At 37.5% G+C, this 13,958-nt stretch overlaps 1 protein-coding gene and 1 pseudogene across 1 annotated transcript; one reads left to right on the top strand and one right to left on the bottom strand.

The window, feature by feature from the left end:
* The window catches only part of LOC122064159, a 9,083-nt pseudogene extending 4,252 nt beyond the window's left edge, over positions 1-4,831 (top strand).
* Positions 4,832-6,088: 1,257 nt separating this feature from the next.
* On the bottom strand, positions 6,089-6,731 carry LOC122064160 (histone H3.2). Its single transcript, XM_042627867.1, has one exon. The coding sequence runs from the start codon at positions 6,651-6,653 to the stop codon at positions 6,243-6,245; it is 411 nt and encodes a 136-aa protein (XP_042483801.1). The 5' UTR covers positions 6,654-6,731; the 3' UTR covers positions 6,089-6,242.
* Between the last annotated feature and the right edge of the window lie 7,227 nt (positions 6,732-13,958).

Here is a 13,958-nt window from a genome sequence, read left to right as displayed (position 1 = left end):
TTTTGGGGTGGGGGGTGGAGAATAAATGTTATATTTGGAGCAAAATCAACATCACAATCTTTGTTGTATTCAGTTAGTAAAAAGTGTATTTTCTTTTGATTTGCTAAAGAAAGTTAAATTTAATTACCTACTGCTTTACTCAAATACAATATGCGAGAAGTCTGTTCAACCAACAAAGTCCACCAATCTGTGCCACAGAATTTTCTTCAACCCTCTCTAAAAGTGTAGAGAAGTGCATGCCCAGTCTATGATTAGGTAGCCAGTCCAAGAAGTTACCTTTCAAACATCTCTTTCCCTATACTTACTGGTGACTGGTCCTATTACATTTTTTCCCAAGCCTTACATCTGCAAACAGAATAAACCTGTGCAGAACAGTAGCCCCCTTTTGTGAGCTACTTTGATCCAGGAGGAAAGATGCAGCTGTAATTTACCAGATCGCTTTAGCAATCTTTACTCAAAAACACATGAATAGTGAACTGAAAATTTTCGTGATGCAGATAGTCAACAAGAAGAGCAGAATATTATGTGAAGAGTGGCCTCTTTTTGAGCTTCTCTTGGCTTATGATTGCCAATAATAAATGGAAGGCTTGTTGAATTGCACAATGTCAAAAGAAATATATCCTAAGTCCTATGTATTCATTTTGTACTAAATCTGAAGTAATGTTTCCTGTGCTTTTCCTTTCTACCAGCTTTAAATCTCAAAGAAGGTGTGGACTTTGGATGGACTTTGTGATTTATCTTGAGCTGTTCGACCATCAGACTATCATTATTTTCCAACAGCTATTTTATGCCTAATTTTTTGCCGGTTGACCCGCCTGCAGTTCTCCACCAAAACCTTCTCTCAGGGAGTTTTTCCTGACAAGGGCAAAGTGTTGTCCGGTAGACTGTCTTGGGTGTCGTTTGTCCTTCCAGAAGAAGGGACATCCGGTTAGTCGTCCGTCTCTTGGAACTGCTGGCTAGTCACTTTCCAACATTAGCTGGTCGACTGCTTCTTGCAGCAGGACAACTGCTGTCTCTGTGAACTCACAAATAATGGTCATCTCTTAGAGATTTGTTGACCATGTAATCTTTTTGGGTGGCTTATTTTACACATTATGAAGGCATATAGGCTGTTGGAGTTGTTACACATGTACAAAGACAGGAAGGGGAAGGATGGAGCCAGACGGAACCGGGAGGGAGGTTGGACATAACCTTCTCTGATGCCATGTGATCTCCATCTTAAAATACCAATCTGATGAGAGGATGTTCACAGTTATCTTAAAAACGGAATTTCTTACTCACGGTGGATGTGAGATTAACACTTGTGACTAGGTATTTGATGGTCCTTTTTCCCCAAGATTAGTTCTTGTACTATTCAAAACCTGAATTCCCTCACCAGGCACTCCCCAAAAGGTGGATGTTAACCTCTATTTCCAGTATTACCATGCCTACCCAACCAACTTGCCTTCATTCCATGTTACCTCCAAACAATTTATAGTCTAGAATAATTTTATAATGAGATTTGTCTGTCAATCCTCATCATAGTAGTTATGTGATGACCTGTTCAGCTGCCATGTCTCCCTGGTATATAAGATAGGAATCCGCCAAGAGATTTGCTATATTCTGGCCGACAGATCGTATGAAACACTAATGAGCTAGAATAAATGATTTTTCACATCCGGTTTGTAGATTACCTTTGGAGTTTTGAGATATCATTTTTCCTTTTTCTCCATCACTGAATGGATTGAAATCTCATCTTCCTATTTTTTTTTGTATAAATTCCTCTGGGTGGGACTATCCCAAGGTGCTTTTAGCTTCTGTACATCGTGTTTTGAGGGTTCGTTCTTATCTATTTTGTATAAATAGCACACCAGCAGTTTGCCACTTGGGAAGGAAAATGCATAAAATTCAACTATTTTCAGAGGGAACCTTCAAGATTGGGAATAGATGAGGTGGCGGAATTATTATAACTCATTTAAAACTGTTTTGGATATTTTAGCTCCTGATCACAGAATTTTGTAGAAGGGAGTTTAGGGATGTTAAATTCATAAAAGCATTTAATGATGTTGAAGGCCTCCCCAAAGGTTCACACTGGGGTCAACTCATACAAGAGTAATCTACACATAGAGACAAGTTCTGTCATTTACAATCTTGTAAAGCGATTTGTATAGCATGTTTGTACTGTACATCTCATACATTTTACTTTTACATTAATAAAATTATTTTCATTTTTCTATTGAAACATGTACATAATTATTAAAACTAAAAATGTTTTGGCTTAAAATTTCTTTGCAGTCAGACAAGCTGCTTTGAAAAATTTCAGTTCTTTTCTTTTTTATTTTTAAATTAATTTTACTTCATCTGTCCCGTTTTGTCTTGCCTATCTTCAATTCAGCTGGTTTGATTGCAATAGTCCCAAATCCAGAAATTACCTTGATTTATATTGGGTAATGTAGAGAAACCTAGAAATCTTGGGAACTGCTTGCATCTTCATGCTTCAATTCTCCAAACCAATAAGAATGAATTACAGCTTTTGTCTTTGTGCTTCAACTCTTCCCTTTTTGTGTTTTGATATGTCTAAAAAATTACTGCTCGTCTCTCCCCATGGTTGATACAGTTCTAGTTCAGTATGTTACCTGTTCTCTCTTTCTCCATAATTTTTAGTTAAATGGAAATCCCTGTGTCGCAACTCTTACATTTTTGTCTTTTGATGTCTGGGAATAATTACTACTCCTTTTCTCTCCCCATGTTTGATACAATGCTAGTGTTAGTATGCCACCTCCATAATTTATGGTTAAAGGGAAATCCCTGTGTCGCAACTCGTGGATCCGGACAAACCCATTTTTCTTGCCCATAGCTCATGTGAAAATGAGATGGTTACCTCTATAAAGATTTCTGGGCCAAAAATAAGCTTGATCATGTGGTTGTAACTCTGTGTCTACTATATATATTGGATGAATAGAATATAAAAATGGGAAATCTTTGAGAAGAAATACTTGGGGATTCTGCTCATTTCATATTGATCAGCAGGCAATCTTGGAGGTGGTACCAATTCTATTCAGATCCACTGAAAATTTGATAGATTGCAAACTAATGGTACTCAAGAGTCCAGAACCCATTCTACCGGGTATATAGGGCCTGAAGAACCATGTGCCCTCCTCTATCTGTAGCGGATGGGAGCTCATTAATTTATTGTATACGTTTACAGTCTCAAACCACATCATCCCACCCGACCCACAAGTCTACAACACAACCCTTGTTAAGTTTGTCTCAAATTCTTGACCTGTTTTGAAGATTGACCAGATCCGACATATTTTGGTGGCGACCCGAATGAGAATTTTTCTAAGATCTGTGATGGAAGCAGAGGGGTTGGGCCGACAGGGTCAAGCCCGGAGCCCATCACTGATCTCGTATAGGGGTGCGGGGGCTATGGTTCGACAGGATCGACCGCGACCAGATGGGTCGACCCACGATTTTGGAGTATATATAATGTATTGTTGCTTGTTGAGAAAGTCATTGTATTCTAGGGTTTTCACTCAACTAGGGTTTCAGGGCGAGTTTTTCCTCGCCGCTGCTAGGGTGTAATCTCTCTTCTGCATAGTGAATTATCTTCTTCTTCGCCCGAGAACGTAGCACACCACCCTGGTGTGTGAACCTCGTTAAATCTCTGTGTCGTACGGATCTATTGTCTCTTTATTATTCGTGTTTCTTGGTATTTGATCTAACACCCCTCCCCCAAAAAATATGAAAAAACCAAAGGCAAGTTGTGGCTTGCACCTGGTCTTACTTGTTGCTTGTTATTTTCTTCAAAGGTTGTTTCTTGTTGAAAAGTGTGAAGATGAAGGGAGTATTCATTTTATACTGGAACCCCATGCTTAGCATTTTTTTTTTTTCCTCCTTTAATTGAATAGAGTGGAATGGTAAAGTAGGATCCCCATAGATCGACATCATTAACTTGCGATGAGGCTTTGTGGGGTTTGGGTTTTTAGCAATAAAACTGTACGTGCATCTCAATTTGTGCAATTTGAATAGGGTTATGAGCATGCACAGTTATTTTATTGTTTCTTTTTGCTGGTTTGCACTGAAATTTTCTCCACTTGGAACCATCTGTAGAATTTTGTGTTAGCCTCGTTTCATATCTAAGCTAACCTCAAGTATTTGGAGTAAGGCTTTCTTGACTGATTTCAGTCTCTTGCTGTAAAGGTTAAATGTGCTACTTCAAATAGCCATTAACTTGGAGAATTTATGTGAATTTACCTTAGCCATGTGTGATATCATCTAAAATTCAGCAGGTTCTAATTGTATTCAATTTGCTTTACAGTGGAAGCTTCACTTATTTGAGCTGGAGGAGATGAGGATTGATCCTCCTATTAAATATGTGATTTATCAAGTGGTTAATCATCTTGCATCTGAACATAATTTCCAAAATTGTATGAAATGTCCTTTTTGCATGATTGAATCTATCTTTTGCGAAATATAAATCGTTAAACATGGCAAAATTTATCTGTGACTCCAAATTCAAAAGTGAGTGTGTGTGTGTAGCTCCTAGTTTCCCTTTCTATCTTTAACATCTGAGTTTTTTCTGTCTTTAAGATCGTCTGAATGTTCATTTCTTTGTTATCTCTAGGATGACCGGAGCAAACGTTGGCGAGTGCAGGCAGTAGCAATATCTACTGATAGATTTGAGAGCAGGAAGCCTCTCCCTTCTCCCCGGAGGGGTTTGTCTGATGAAGAACTCTCCAAGCAAGCAGGAATCCCTGGTTGTGTTTTTGTCCACATGAGTGGTTTCATTGGCGGAAATCTGACTTATGAAGGGGCTTTGGCTATGGCTAGAGCATCTTTAAAGTTTTAAGTGGTGAAGAATCAGCTGTACTTGCATTTTGATCAATGGGTGATAATAGCTACCTTTCCTATCATCAGTCTGAGGTTCTCTGCAGGTTTGGACTACTGTCATGTTGCTAAGTTGGTCTACATGATTTTTTCTCATGGCGGAATATATTATTCATTTACAACAGGAGTGTTACAATTGCTGGAGTGTCTTTAGTGTTTTTATTAGCATTGTAAGGCCAACCCCATTAGTTGGGATAGGGTAAATTGTTGTATTAACTCTAATTCTTGATAGAGAATTAATTTTAATTTTATTTATTTATTTTAATATTCTTTATAGAGGATTAAAAATGAGAATTCCTTGTAAAATGTTTTTAACAGCTGAATAATTCATCTAATCTAATGCTTGAATGGACACCTAAGATCGACCCTTTTAAGTCTACTGAAGTTGAACCAGTAGCAGCAGTAGGAAGTGATTTCATCAGACTAGCAAACTATTAAATGGTTTGAAGATGGAAGATATTGTTCAAATCAGAGTCTATGGTCTAAACGCATTGGTTCAAAAATTAGATGGTTTGGGTTTGTTGGTTAGGTTTGAAAGGGATTAGGCACAAAATCCACCTCCACAAACAGTTAACTAGCATATGCATGATTGCACTGTTTTCTGCACTTGACAGGGGGACAATTGATTGGATTGACCAGCAGGCCAGTGGCATGCTCGTCTTGTGTGACAACACTACAGATTGAGTGGCTTTTCTAGGTGGGCAGCCATGTCCCATATCACAACACTTGAGAGAAAACTATGTTTTCATGTAACATGCTATGGTCTCGACACCCTTACAAGGTAGTGATAAGTTTCACATGCTCTAAGCTTGGCCACAATTTGAGCAGTACCACCCCCACCACCGTACCACCTATAGGAATTTTTTTGGTGGGGGTACGAGGGGATTAGAATCATATGCCAAGTTTTAAATCATAGGCTACGTTTGGTAGCCAAGAAAAGAAAAGAAAAAATTCAAAACATTTTGAAATTGAGGGAGATAGACACAAAAAATCACTGTAATCATATTTTTTTGTTTTTTGTTTTTTTTTTCTTCGTTACCAAACATACATAGCCGAAGAGAAAAGCTAAAATTAGGGAAACAAGCTTATTTAGCTACAGGCACTATTACCTACTTAAAAACGCATCAGAAAAGAAAAACAAGTAGCAGAAATCATCTCCCAAACCCTATTTCTCAAACATCCGAAACAGGGGAAATAAAAAAGGCACCAAAAGAGAAACTAGGTCAAAAACTGGACATTTCCATTGCTCAGAATTTGCTTCACAGATACATCCACTGCCTTCGAACTCCAAAACCCACAAGCTAAGAAACCTAAACATTAACCATTTCAACTCCAAAGACCTACAAATTTACACCACTACACTGGTATCAGCACTAAGCCCTTTCACCGCGAATCCTACGAGCAAGCTGGATATCCTTAGGCATAATAGTGACCCTCTTAGCATGAATAGCACAGAGATTAGTATCCTCAAAGAGACCCACAAGGTATGCCTCAGCTGCCTCTTGGAGAGCAGAGACAGCACTGCTCTGGAATCGGAGATCAGTCTTAAAATCCTGAGCGATCTCACGAACCAGACGTTGAAAGGGCAGCTTACGGATCAACAACTCCGTACTCTTCTGATACTTTCTTATCTCACGAAGCGCCACTGTTCCAGGTCTGAATCTATGAGGCTTCTTCACTCCTCCGGTCGCTGGGGCAGATTTACGAGCCGCCTTGGTTGCGAGCTGCTTACGGGGAGCTTTTCCTCCGGTGGATTTTCTTGCGGTTTGCTTCGTTCTCGCCATTTCGATTTCTTCGTGAAAGCCAATGGAACTGGAGAAATTGCACAGAGAGAGAGAGAGAGAGAGAGAGAGAGAGAAAAATTGGTCAAACTCTGACAAAGGCCGGCAGGATTTTATAGATTTTGAATTCGTAAAGGAAGAGTTTGTGGCCGTTCGATTTAGAGCATTATTGACGGATGAGATTCTATGTACTGGGGTGACACGGATCGCTATCCTCGTTCCCAGTCCAGGTTCTTGCTCGGTTCGCGTGTCTAGTTCTAACTTTTAGGAATTTATGTTTTTCAGACTTAAATGGATGGGTCGAGCTAACGGGTGGGTCAATAGCTCGACCCGAGCAACTATGGGTTGAAATAGGATAAAATGTGTCTTTTCTTTCTCAACAATTGATTCGAGCATGACCAAAATCTTTTACTATTAGCTAATCTGGCGAAGAGTGGCAGTGAGGGTTTGTGAGTGGACACCTATCTATTATTGTACAATGTTTTGTATTCCGTCACAGTTTAATCCAGGAAGTACTAGTGCAACGTCTTGACAGGTAGGACGACGGTCTCGCTAGCCGGTTAGCGAGCCATGGGGTTGCAAGGGGGCAGAAAGCCCCCCTGCATAGTGGGGTGTAGGGGGGCGCAGCCCTCCGGCCGAATTTTTTATTTAAGGGTAGTTTTGTATTTTTCAGATTAAGGTTTTTTGCTATATATTTGTAGCAAAGGTTTCTTTCTCTGTAATGCAAGCAATACTGAGAGGTGTGAGGTCTAGCGTTGTAACCCTATTCTTCATTGATAGTGAAGCAATATCTCATCTCACCGAGGACGTAGGCAACCTTGTCGAACCTCGTAAATCTGTGTGCATTGTTTGTTCTGTTTTTCCATTGTCTTCTGCATCATTTTAAGGTTGTGTTTCTACACTATCATGGCTCAAATCGACGGTTGGGAAAGACAAAACCCATTTTATCCATAGTTCATTGGGTCAAGCTATTGATCCACCCATTCCATCAATGGATTTTTGCTTATTGATCCACCCATTCCATTTATGGATTTTCGCTTATCCATGTCTCCATCGCTATCTAAAGGTTTTGATTTACAAGGAGGCTCGATGCTTGCTGCTTGTGCTCTGCAAACCGCTAACCGACGAACTAAAATTCAAATGGCGTAGAATATACCATAGTGGAATCCCCTATATTGTAACATCACATCATGCAAGTTTTGTTATTAAATAGTGGAGATAGATAATAGCCGTGTCGGGGTCAGCAATATTGTCTAATTTTTTGCTTCGAGATCTTGTGTATGCTTATTTTTCTTTTTTATGGTTTCAGACATTCTCGAATACCTAGCTTCTTGTAGTTTTCTCATTGTAAAATCTTATTTCTGTTAACCCTGAGTTAGATGATACTTTGTTTTTTTCTTACTTTGTGCTCAGTCTGAAACGTTGATCTATTGAGGTGTCCAATAAACATCATAGATATTGATACAATTAACACGTAAAATTAATGTGAGGATGGATGAAAGAATTACGCAGTCATTTGTGTAATTTGGGGGGGGGGGCAAAGGGGCAAAGGAGGAGATCCTTTTTTTTTTTTTTTTTTTTAGAATTTATATTTTTCGTGTGCTTTATCTTTCTCAACCATTGATTTTAGTCATAGCAGGTGTCCACCTCACAAACCTTCACTACCACTCTTCGCCAGATTAGCTTACAGTAGAGGATTTTGATCCCTATTCATTATCAAGGGTTGTAAACCTAATCATCCGTATTAATTAAGGTTTCAAATTTAATCACCCTTAATCAATTAGGGTTTAAAAAATTATCATCGGTTAGGGTTGTAAACTCAATCATCCTAGATCTAATCCAAAAACTTTAATCTATCACTCATAAATTTAATTACGGTTATAAATTTAATGTTAGGTTCAAATGTAAGCCACAGTAATTATACTAACCGCAAGCGCACAGTGTCAGCTGTAGCTACGGGTCGAACTCAGAAAGGCCGAGTGCTTAATTAACACTTCTAAATTAGGCAGAGTGCAAATATTAAGAGAGTTATCTATACTAATTTAACAAAATGTGCAAGATAATTCTAACAATTAAAATATCAAATTAAATTAAAGCAAATAAATTTAATTAATCAATGGAGAATAATTGAATAAAATTAGTTGGGAAAGATCATTCAAGATTGGTATTCACCATGAGAATAAGTTGAATTTATAATAGGCATGAGGATATATTACACATAGTATGATCTAAGTCTATGTCTACGGGAGATGCAGCAATGGCTAACATACCCCATGAGAATAACTTCTCTAGTTATACAGTTCAACTATCTAAAGAATGAGAAGAAGAAAAATAAAAAGCAAATGATAATCAAAACCTATAAAAGAAACTACTTGATATTTGATAATTCAATTCCCTTTACAATATTTCCCTTAATCCCAAAATAGAAGATATGATATGATTCTTCTAGAATATTGTCCAATATAGAAGATTATGAATATAAAACTACTGAAAATTCATCCTAACATGTGGTTAAAAACCAAAATAGAAAGTTGACTCAGCCTAAATCTTCCTTGTAGAGATCATCCACCTCATAGGGAATCCTTAGAATTTATTTAGTGGATTTTTTTCAAGAGAAACTTTTCTAGGTTTTGGCCCGACTGGTTAGGATTTCGTTCATTGGGCCGAATTTGACACTTGTACTCTACTTGGTCCACTTTTGGTCTGAATTCTGAAAACAGGAAAAAATATTTAAAGTAGTCCTGTTCTCGGAATTAAATTATGTAAATAATTAAATTAATTTCATATAAAAAAAATTCAACACTTAATCATCTTTAATCCATGGATTCAATTCAGAAACTTTAATCAATTTCTCATAAATTTGGTTAGAGTTATAAACTTATTCACCCTTAATCCATGTATTCAATCCAGGAATTTTAATTCATTCCTCATAAATTTGGTTAAATTATGAACTTAATCACCCTTAATCCACAGATTCAATCTAGAAACTTTAATCCATCGCTCATAAATTTGATTAAAATTATAAACTTAATCACCCTTAATGCATGGATTCAATCCATAAACTTTAATTTATCCCTCATAAATTTGATTAGAATATAAACTTAATCACCGTTAATCCATAGATTCAATCAAAAAACTTTAATTCATCACCCATAAATTTGATTATGATTATAAACTTAATCATCCTTAATATATGGATTCAATCCAGAAACTTTAATCCATTTATTATAAATTTGATTAGATTTCTAAACCTAATATATAATTGCTTTGATACCAAATGAAGGATTAAAATATCTAATAAGATATAATCTATAAACCCCAAAACACTAAGAACGAGTGACATAAACTATGAATAACAAAAGTAAATCATGTTTGAGATTCATAATCAAAGGACAACGGAAATTCTTTTGATCTATGTACCCTGTGGAGCTCCCTCTCTTGTATCCTCATGTCCTCCAGCACTCATCAAGTAAGATGGATAATACTTTAGGCAACATTTTTCAAAACAAGCTTTATCCTGGCCAAATGTGATCCTTTTTTTTTTTTTTTTTTTGCCTTAAGTGCTTCGAAACGTGAAATTTTGTAAAGCCTCATTTTTCGTTACATTTTTCTTGTCTTCCAGACCATATAAAAAATTTATTATAAACAACAGAATTGGAATCACCCCACTACTCAGGTAACTATAAATCTTTCACTTTTTCAATGATGATGATGACGACGCCAATGGCAAAGGTGATGGCGGTGGTAGCACAGACGAATTAGACTCGACAACAATAGAAACTGCCCTTGCTGAACTATTTAACATATATTCCCCTCCGTGCTGTTGAATATCATAAAACCATATAGATCAAAGGTGATGCATCTCGTTGTAAGAGCAATGAATATTAATTCAAAAAATATAATTAACATTGGCTGATTGAATACTATATCTAACTCTAATAAATCCGTAGAAGACAAATTTGAACCATCACATGTTAGAAGACCTAATACCGGAAATAGGTACATATAACTAGTAGAAGATAATAAATGGAAGGCCAATTCCCATGGTCTTGATAAATAAGAACAAACCTTTTTACATAAGGTTGTACCACAACTCCAGTGGGCAACTCGAACTCTTTATAACTTTGAAATCCTCTTCTCTTGAAATTTTTGTTATTGAGTTTCAATGCAAAAATAGTTATCCTACTAAAATTCGACGGTACCTTGCTGTCATATGGGATGTCAGTTCATGGATTAACCAGAGTTTTGTATGCAAATTCTTGCTAAAGAGCATCTAGAGATCATGCTTGATCAGCTAAAAAATTAGGCGTATGAGCTCCAAACACTGAAGACACAATATTGAAAGAAACAAAAGAATCAATGTTGAACTTTCAAAAAACCCCATGATCAAACTCAAAGATGATCACACACACAGACAAAAGAAGCAGAACGAATTAGACTATACAACAATGGAAACTGCCCTTGCTGAACTGTTCAACATATATTCCCCTCTATACTGCTGAACATCATAAAACCATATAGATCAAAGGTGATGCATCTCGTTGTAAGATGAATGAATATTAATTCAGAAAACATAATTAACGTTAGCTGATTGGATGTTATCTCTAACTCTAATAAATCCATAGAAGACAAATTTAAATCATCACACGTTACAAGATCTAATACCGGAGATAGGTACATATAACTAGGAGATGATCATAAATAAAAGGCCAATTCTCATGGTATTGATAAATGAGAACAAACCTTTTTACATAAGGCTATACCAAATGTCCACAACTCTAATGGGAAACTTGAACTCTTTATAACTTTGAAATCCGCCGCTTCTCTTGAAACTTCCATTATTGAGTTTCAATGCAGAAATAGTTATCGTACTAAAATTCTACAGTACTTTGCGGTCATATGGGATGTCAGTTCGTGGATTAACTAGAGTTCTATATGCTAAGTCTTGCTAAAGAGCATCTAGAGATCGTGCTTAATCAGCTAAAAAATTAAGCGTATGAGCTCCAAACATTGAAGACACAACATTGAAAGAAACAAGAAAACCGGTGCTGAACTTGCCAAAAACCCCATGATCAAACCTGAAGATGATCACAAACATAGACCAAATAAGAGGAATGAATTAGACTCGACAACAATGGAAATTACTCTTGTTGAACTCTTCAACATATATTCCCCTCTATAATGTTGAACATCATAAAACTATATAGATCAAAGGTCATGCATCTCGTTGTAAAAGGAACGAATATTCATTCAGAAAACATAATTAACATTGGCTGATTGGATGTTATCTCTAACTCTAATAAATCTATAGAAGACAAATTTGAACCATCACACGTTATAAGACCTAATACCAGATATAGGTATATATAACTAGTAGATGATAATAAATGGAAGGCCAATTCTGTCTGTGACTGGGATGCAGGGTAGCTAACGTTTGGGTTTCGACACTGCATGCACAGGGTGAGTGTGTGTGCGAGTGTGTTGTGGAGATTGGGGTGCAAGATGGCCGAAGGTTGGTTCAGACATTGCATGCCCATGGTGTGTGAGTGTGGGGTACAGGGTGGCCATAGGTTAGTGCCGGCACTGTATGCTCACGGGGTGTATGAGTGTGATTGAAATGTGTTGTGGCATATTAGAATGCATTTGGCTAGGACAACCACCCTTGTGCTACAACCCTTGCCAATAGGGGTTTACGTATTTGCTAATCCTATCGTCCGACTGTCCAAGGTTGGGGACAACTTTCGGTGATTGAGGTAGTGGGGAAGCCAGCGTCGTGGCAAACCTACACTCGATATTGGATTCGGTGGTGGGTATGCCCTACATGCGATGTTGGATTCCATTTAGCGGTATTATGGGGGATTATTACTAGGGGTTTTCCAGGTAACGATGTGGTTTCAAAATCGGTACACTCCTGACTCGCAATTAGCATGTATCCTTGGAGATCAATAATGGACATTCATGACTGGGGATATCACCTATGTTGCAGTAGCACTGATACTACTGTGGACTTAGAATCTATTGATTAGGAAAGTAACCTGGATGCTACACCCCTGGCCAGTAGGGGTGAGGTACTAGTTATCCTACAACTTGAGTGACCAATGGATTTTTCGGGACCAGGGCTATAGGGTTATTTGTTAGGGGTTTACAAGGTGACCGATGGGTTTTCCGAGACCAGGGATATCCCCTATGCTACAGTAGTAGCCATACCCTAATTGAACTTAGTTTTATTGATAGGCTAGTATAATATAATCTGAATCATATTTGCATGAGGTAACTGATGGGTTTTCCGGGACTGTGGCTATAAGGTGGAATTATTAATTAGGGGTTTGCGGGGTGACTGATGGGTTTTTCAGGACCTGCAGGCTCTTGACTCGCAACAAGCATATCGCTGGGTGTCCGATGGGATTTTCTGGGACCAGGAATATCCCCTATGTTGCAACAGTACCCAGACCCTCACATTCAATTAGTTTAGTGACAGACTTGTGTGATAATAAATCCAAATCATATTTGCATTCATATAAATCCTTGTTGTTCCATTATGTTGTATCATATGTGTATTTTTTTTATCTTGTAAATCTCTATTTTTGTATCTATAATTGTTTGTGTGTGTGTGCACCTCTCATTGGACTTCATGGAAGTTCACCCCCATTGTTACTCCCTTTTTAGATGTTGATTCAGGGAATCACCCGGAGTATGTGGCTGAAGAGTTGGCTCTCTACGGAAGTATCCTCTGGGATGAGGAGTTAGCTACGTACAAAAACGGTTGCGTATGTGATGCGTACGGAGCACGCTGAGGATGAGAGTATCATCTTCCTCTTTATTTTTTGTTTTACATATCAGATGTAGCCCTAATGCCATAATCGTAATTATGACTTTCGCTACAAAAACATTTTGGTAAATATGGTAAATATCATTAGAGTTCACCAGTTGTGTTATATTCTGATTATTATTATATATGTGATCGTAAATACATTTTATCATTTTATGCACTTAAAGTATTACATCGTGGATCTTGGATGGATTGTGGACACATGTGCGTGTCCATGTCACCAACCTTCAGGTGAGTAGAGACGGGGTGTGACAAATTCTATCTCTCTTCTTTGGAATCGTGAGCAGTTTTTGAATTTTTCTTAATGAGCTTAATGATTTGAGTTTAAAGAATGAAATTGCTCTTCCTGTTATTGGCACAACTCACATGCCCTGATGCCCATACAGGTTGCTTTAGAATTTTTCTTGTCATTTTTTTCACTCTTTTTCTCATCCACTATTGAATGCTTTTTTCTTCTTCTTCTTCTTTTTTTTTTTTTT

This window comes from Macadamia integrifolia, unplaced genomic scaffold (genome assembly GCF_013358625.1).
Source record: "Macadamia integrifolia cultivar HAES 741 unplaced genomic scaffold, SCU_Mint_v3 scaffold1548, whole genome shotgun sequence".
Classification (NCBI taxonomy): Eukaryota; Viridiplantae; Streptophyta; class Magnoliopsida; order Proteales; family Proteaceae; genus Macadamia; species Macadamia integrifolia.
This window is presented reverse-complemented; position numbering and strand designations above follow the sequence as displayed.

What these genes read in the sequence shown, in the direction of transcription:
- LOC122064160 (XM_042627867.1), bottom strand. Translation starts at nt 6,653, where the DNA reads ATGGCGAGAACGAAGCAAACCGCAAGAAAATCCACCGGAGGAAAAGCT.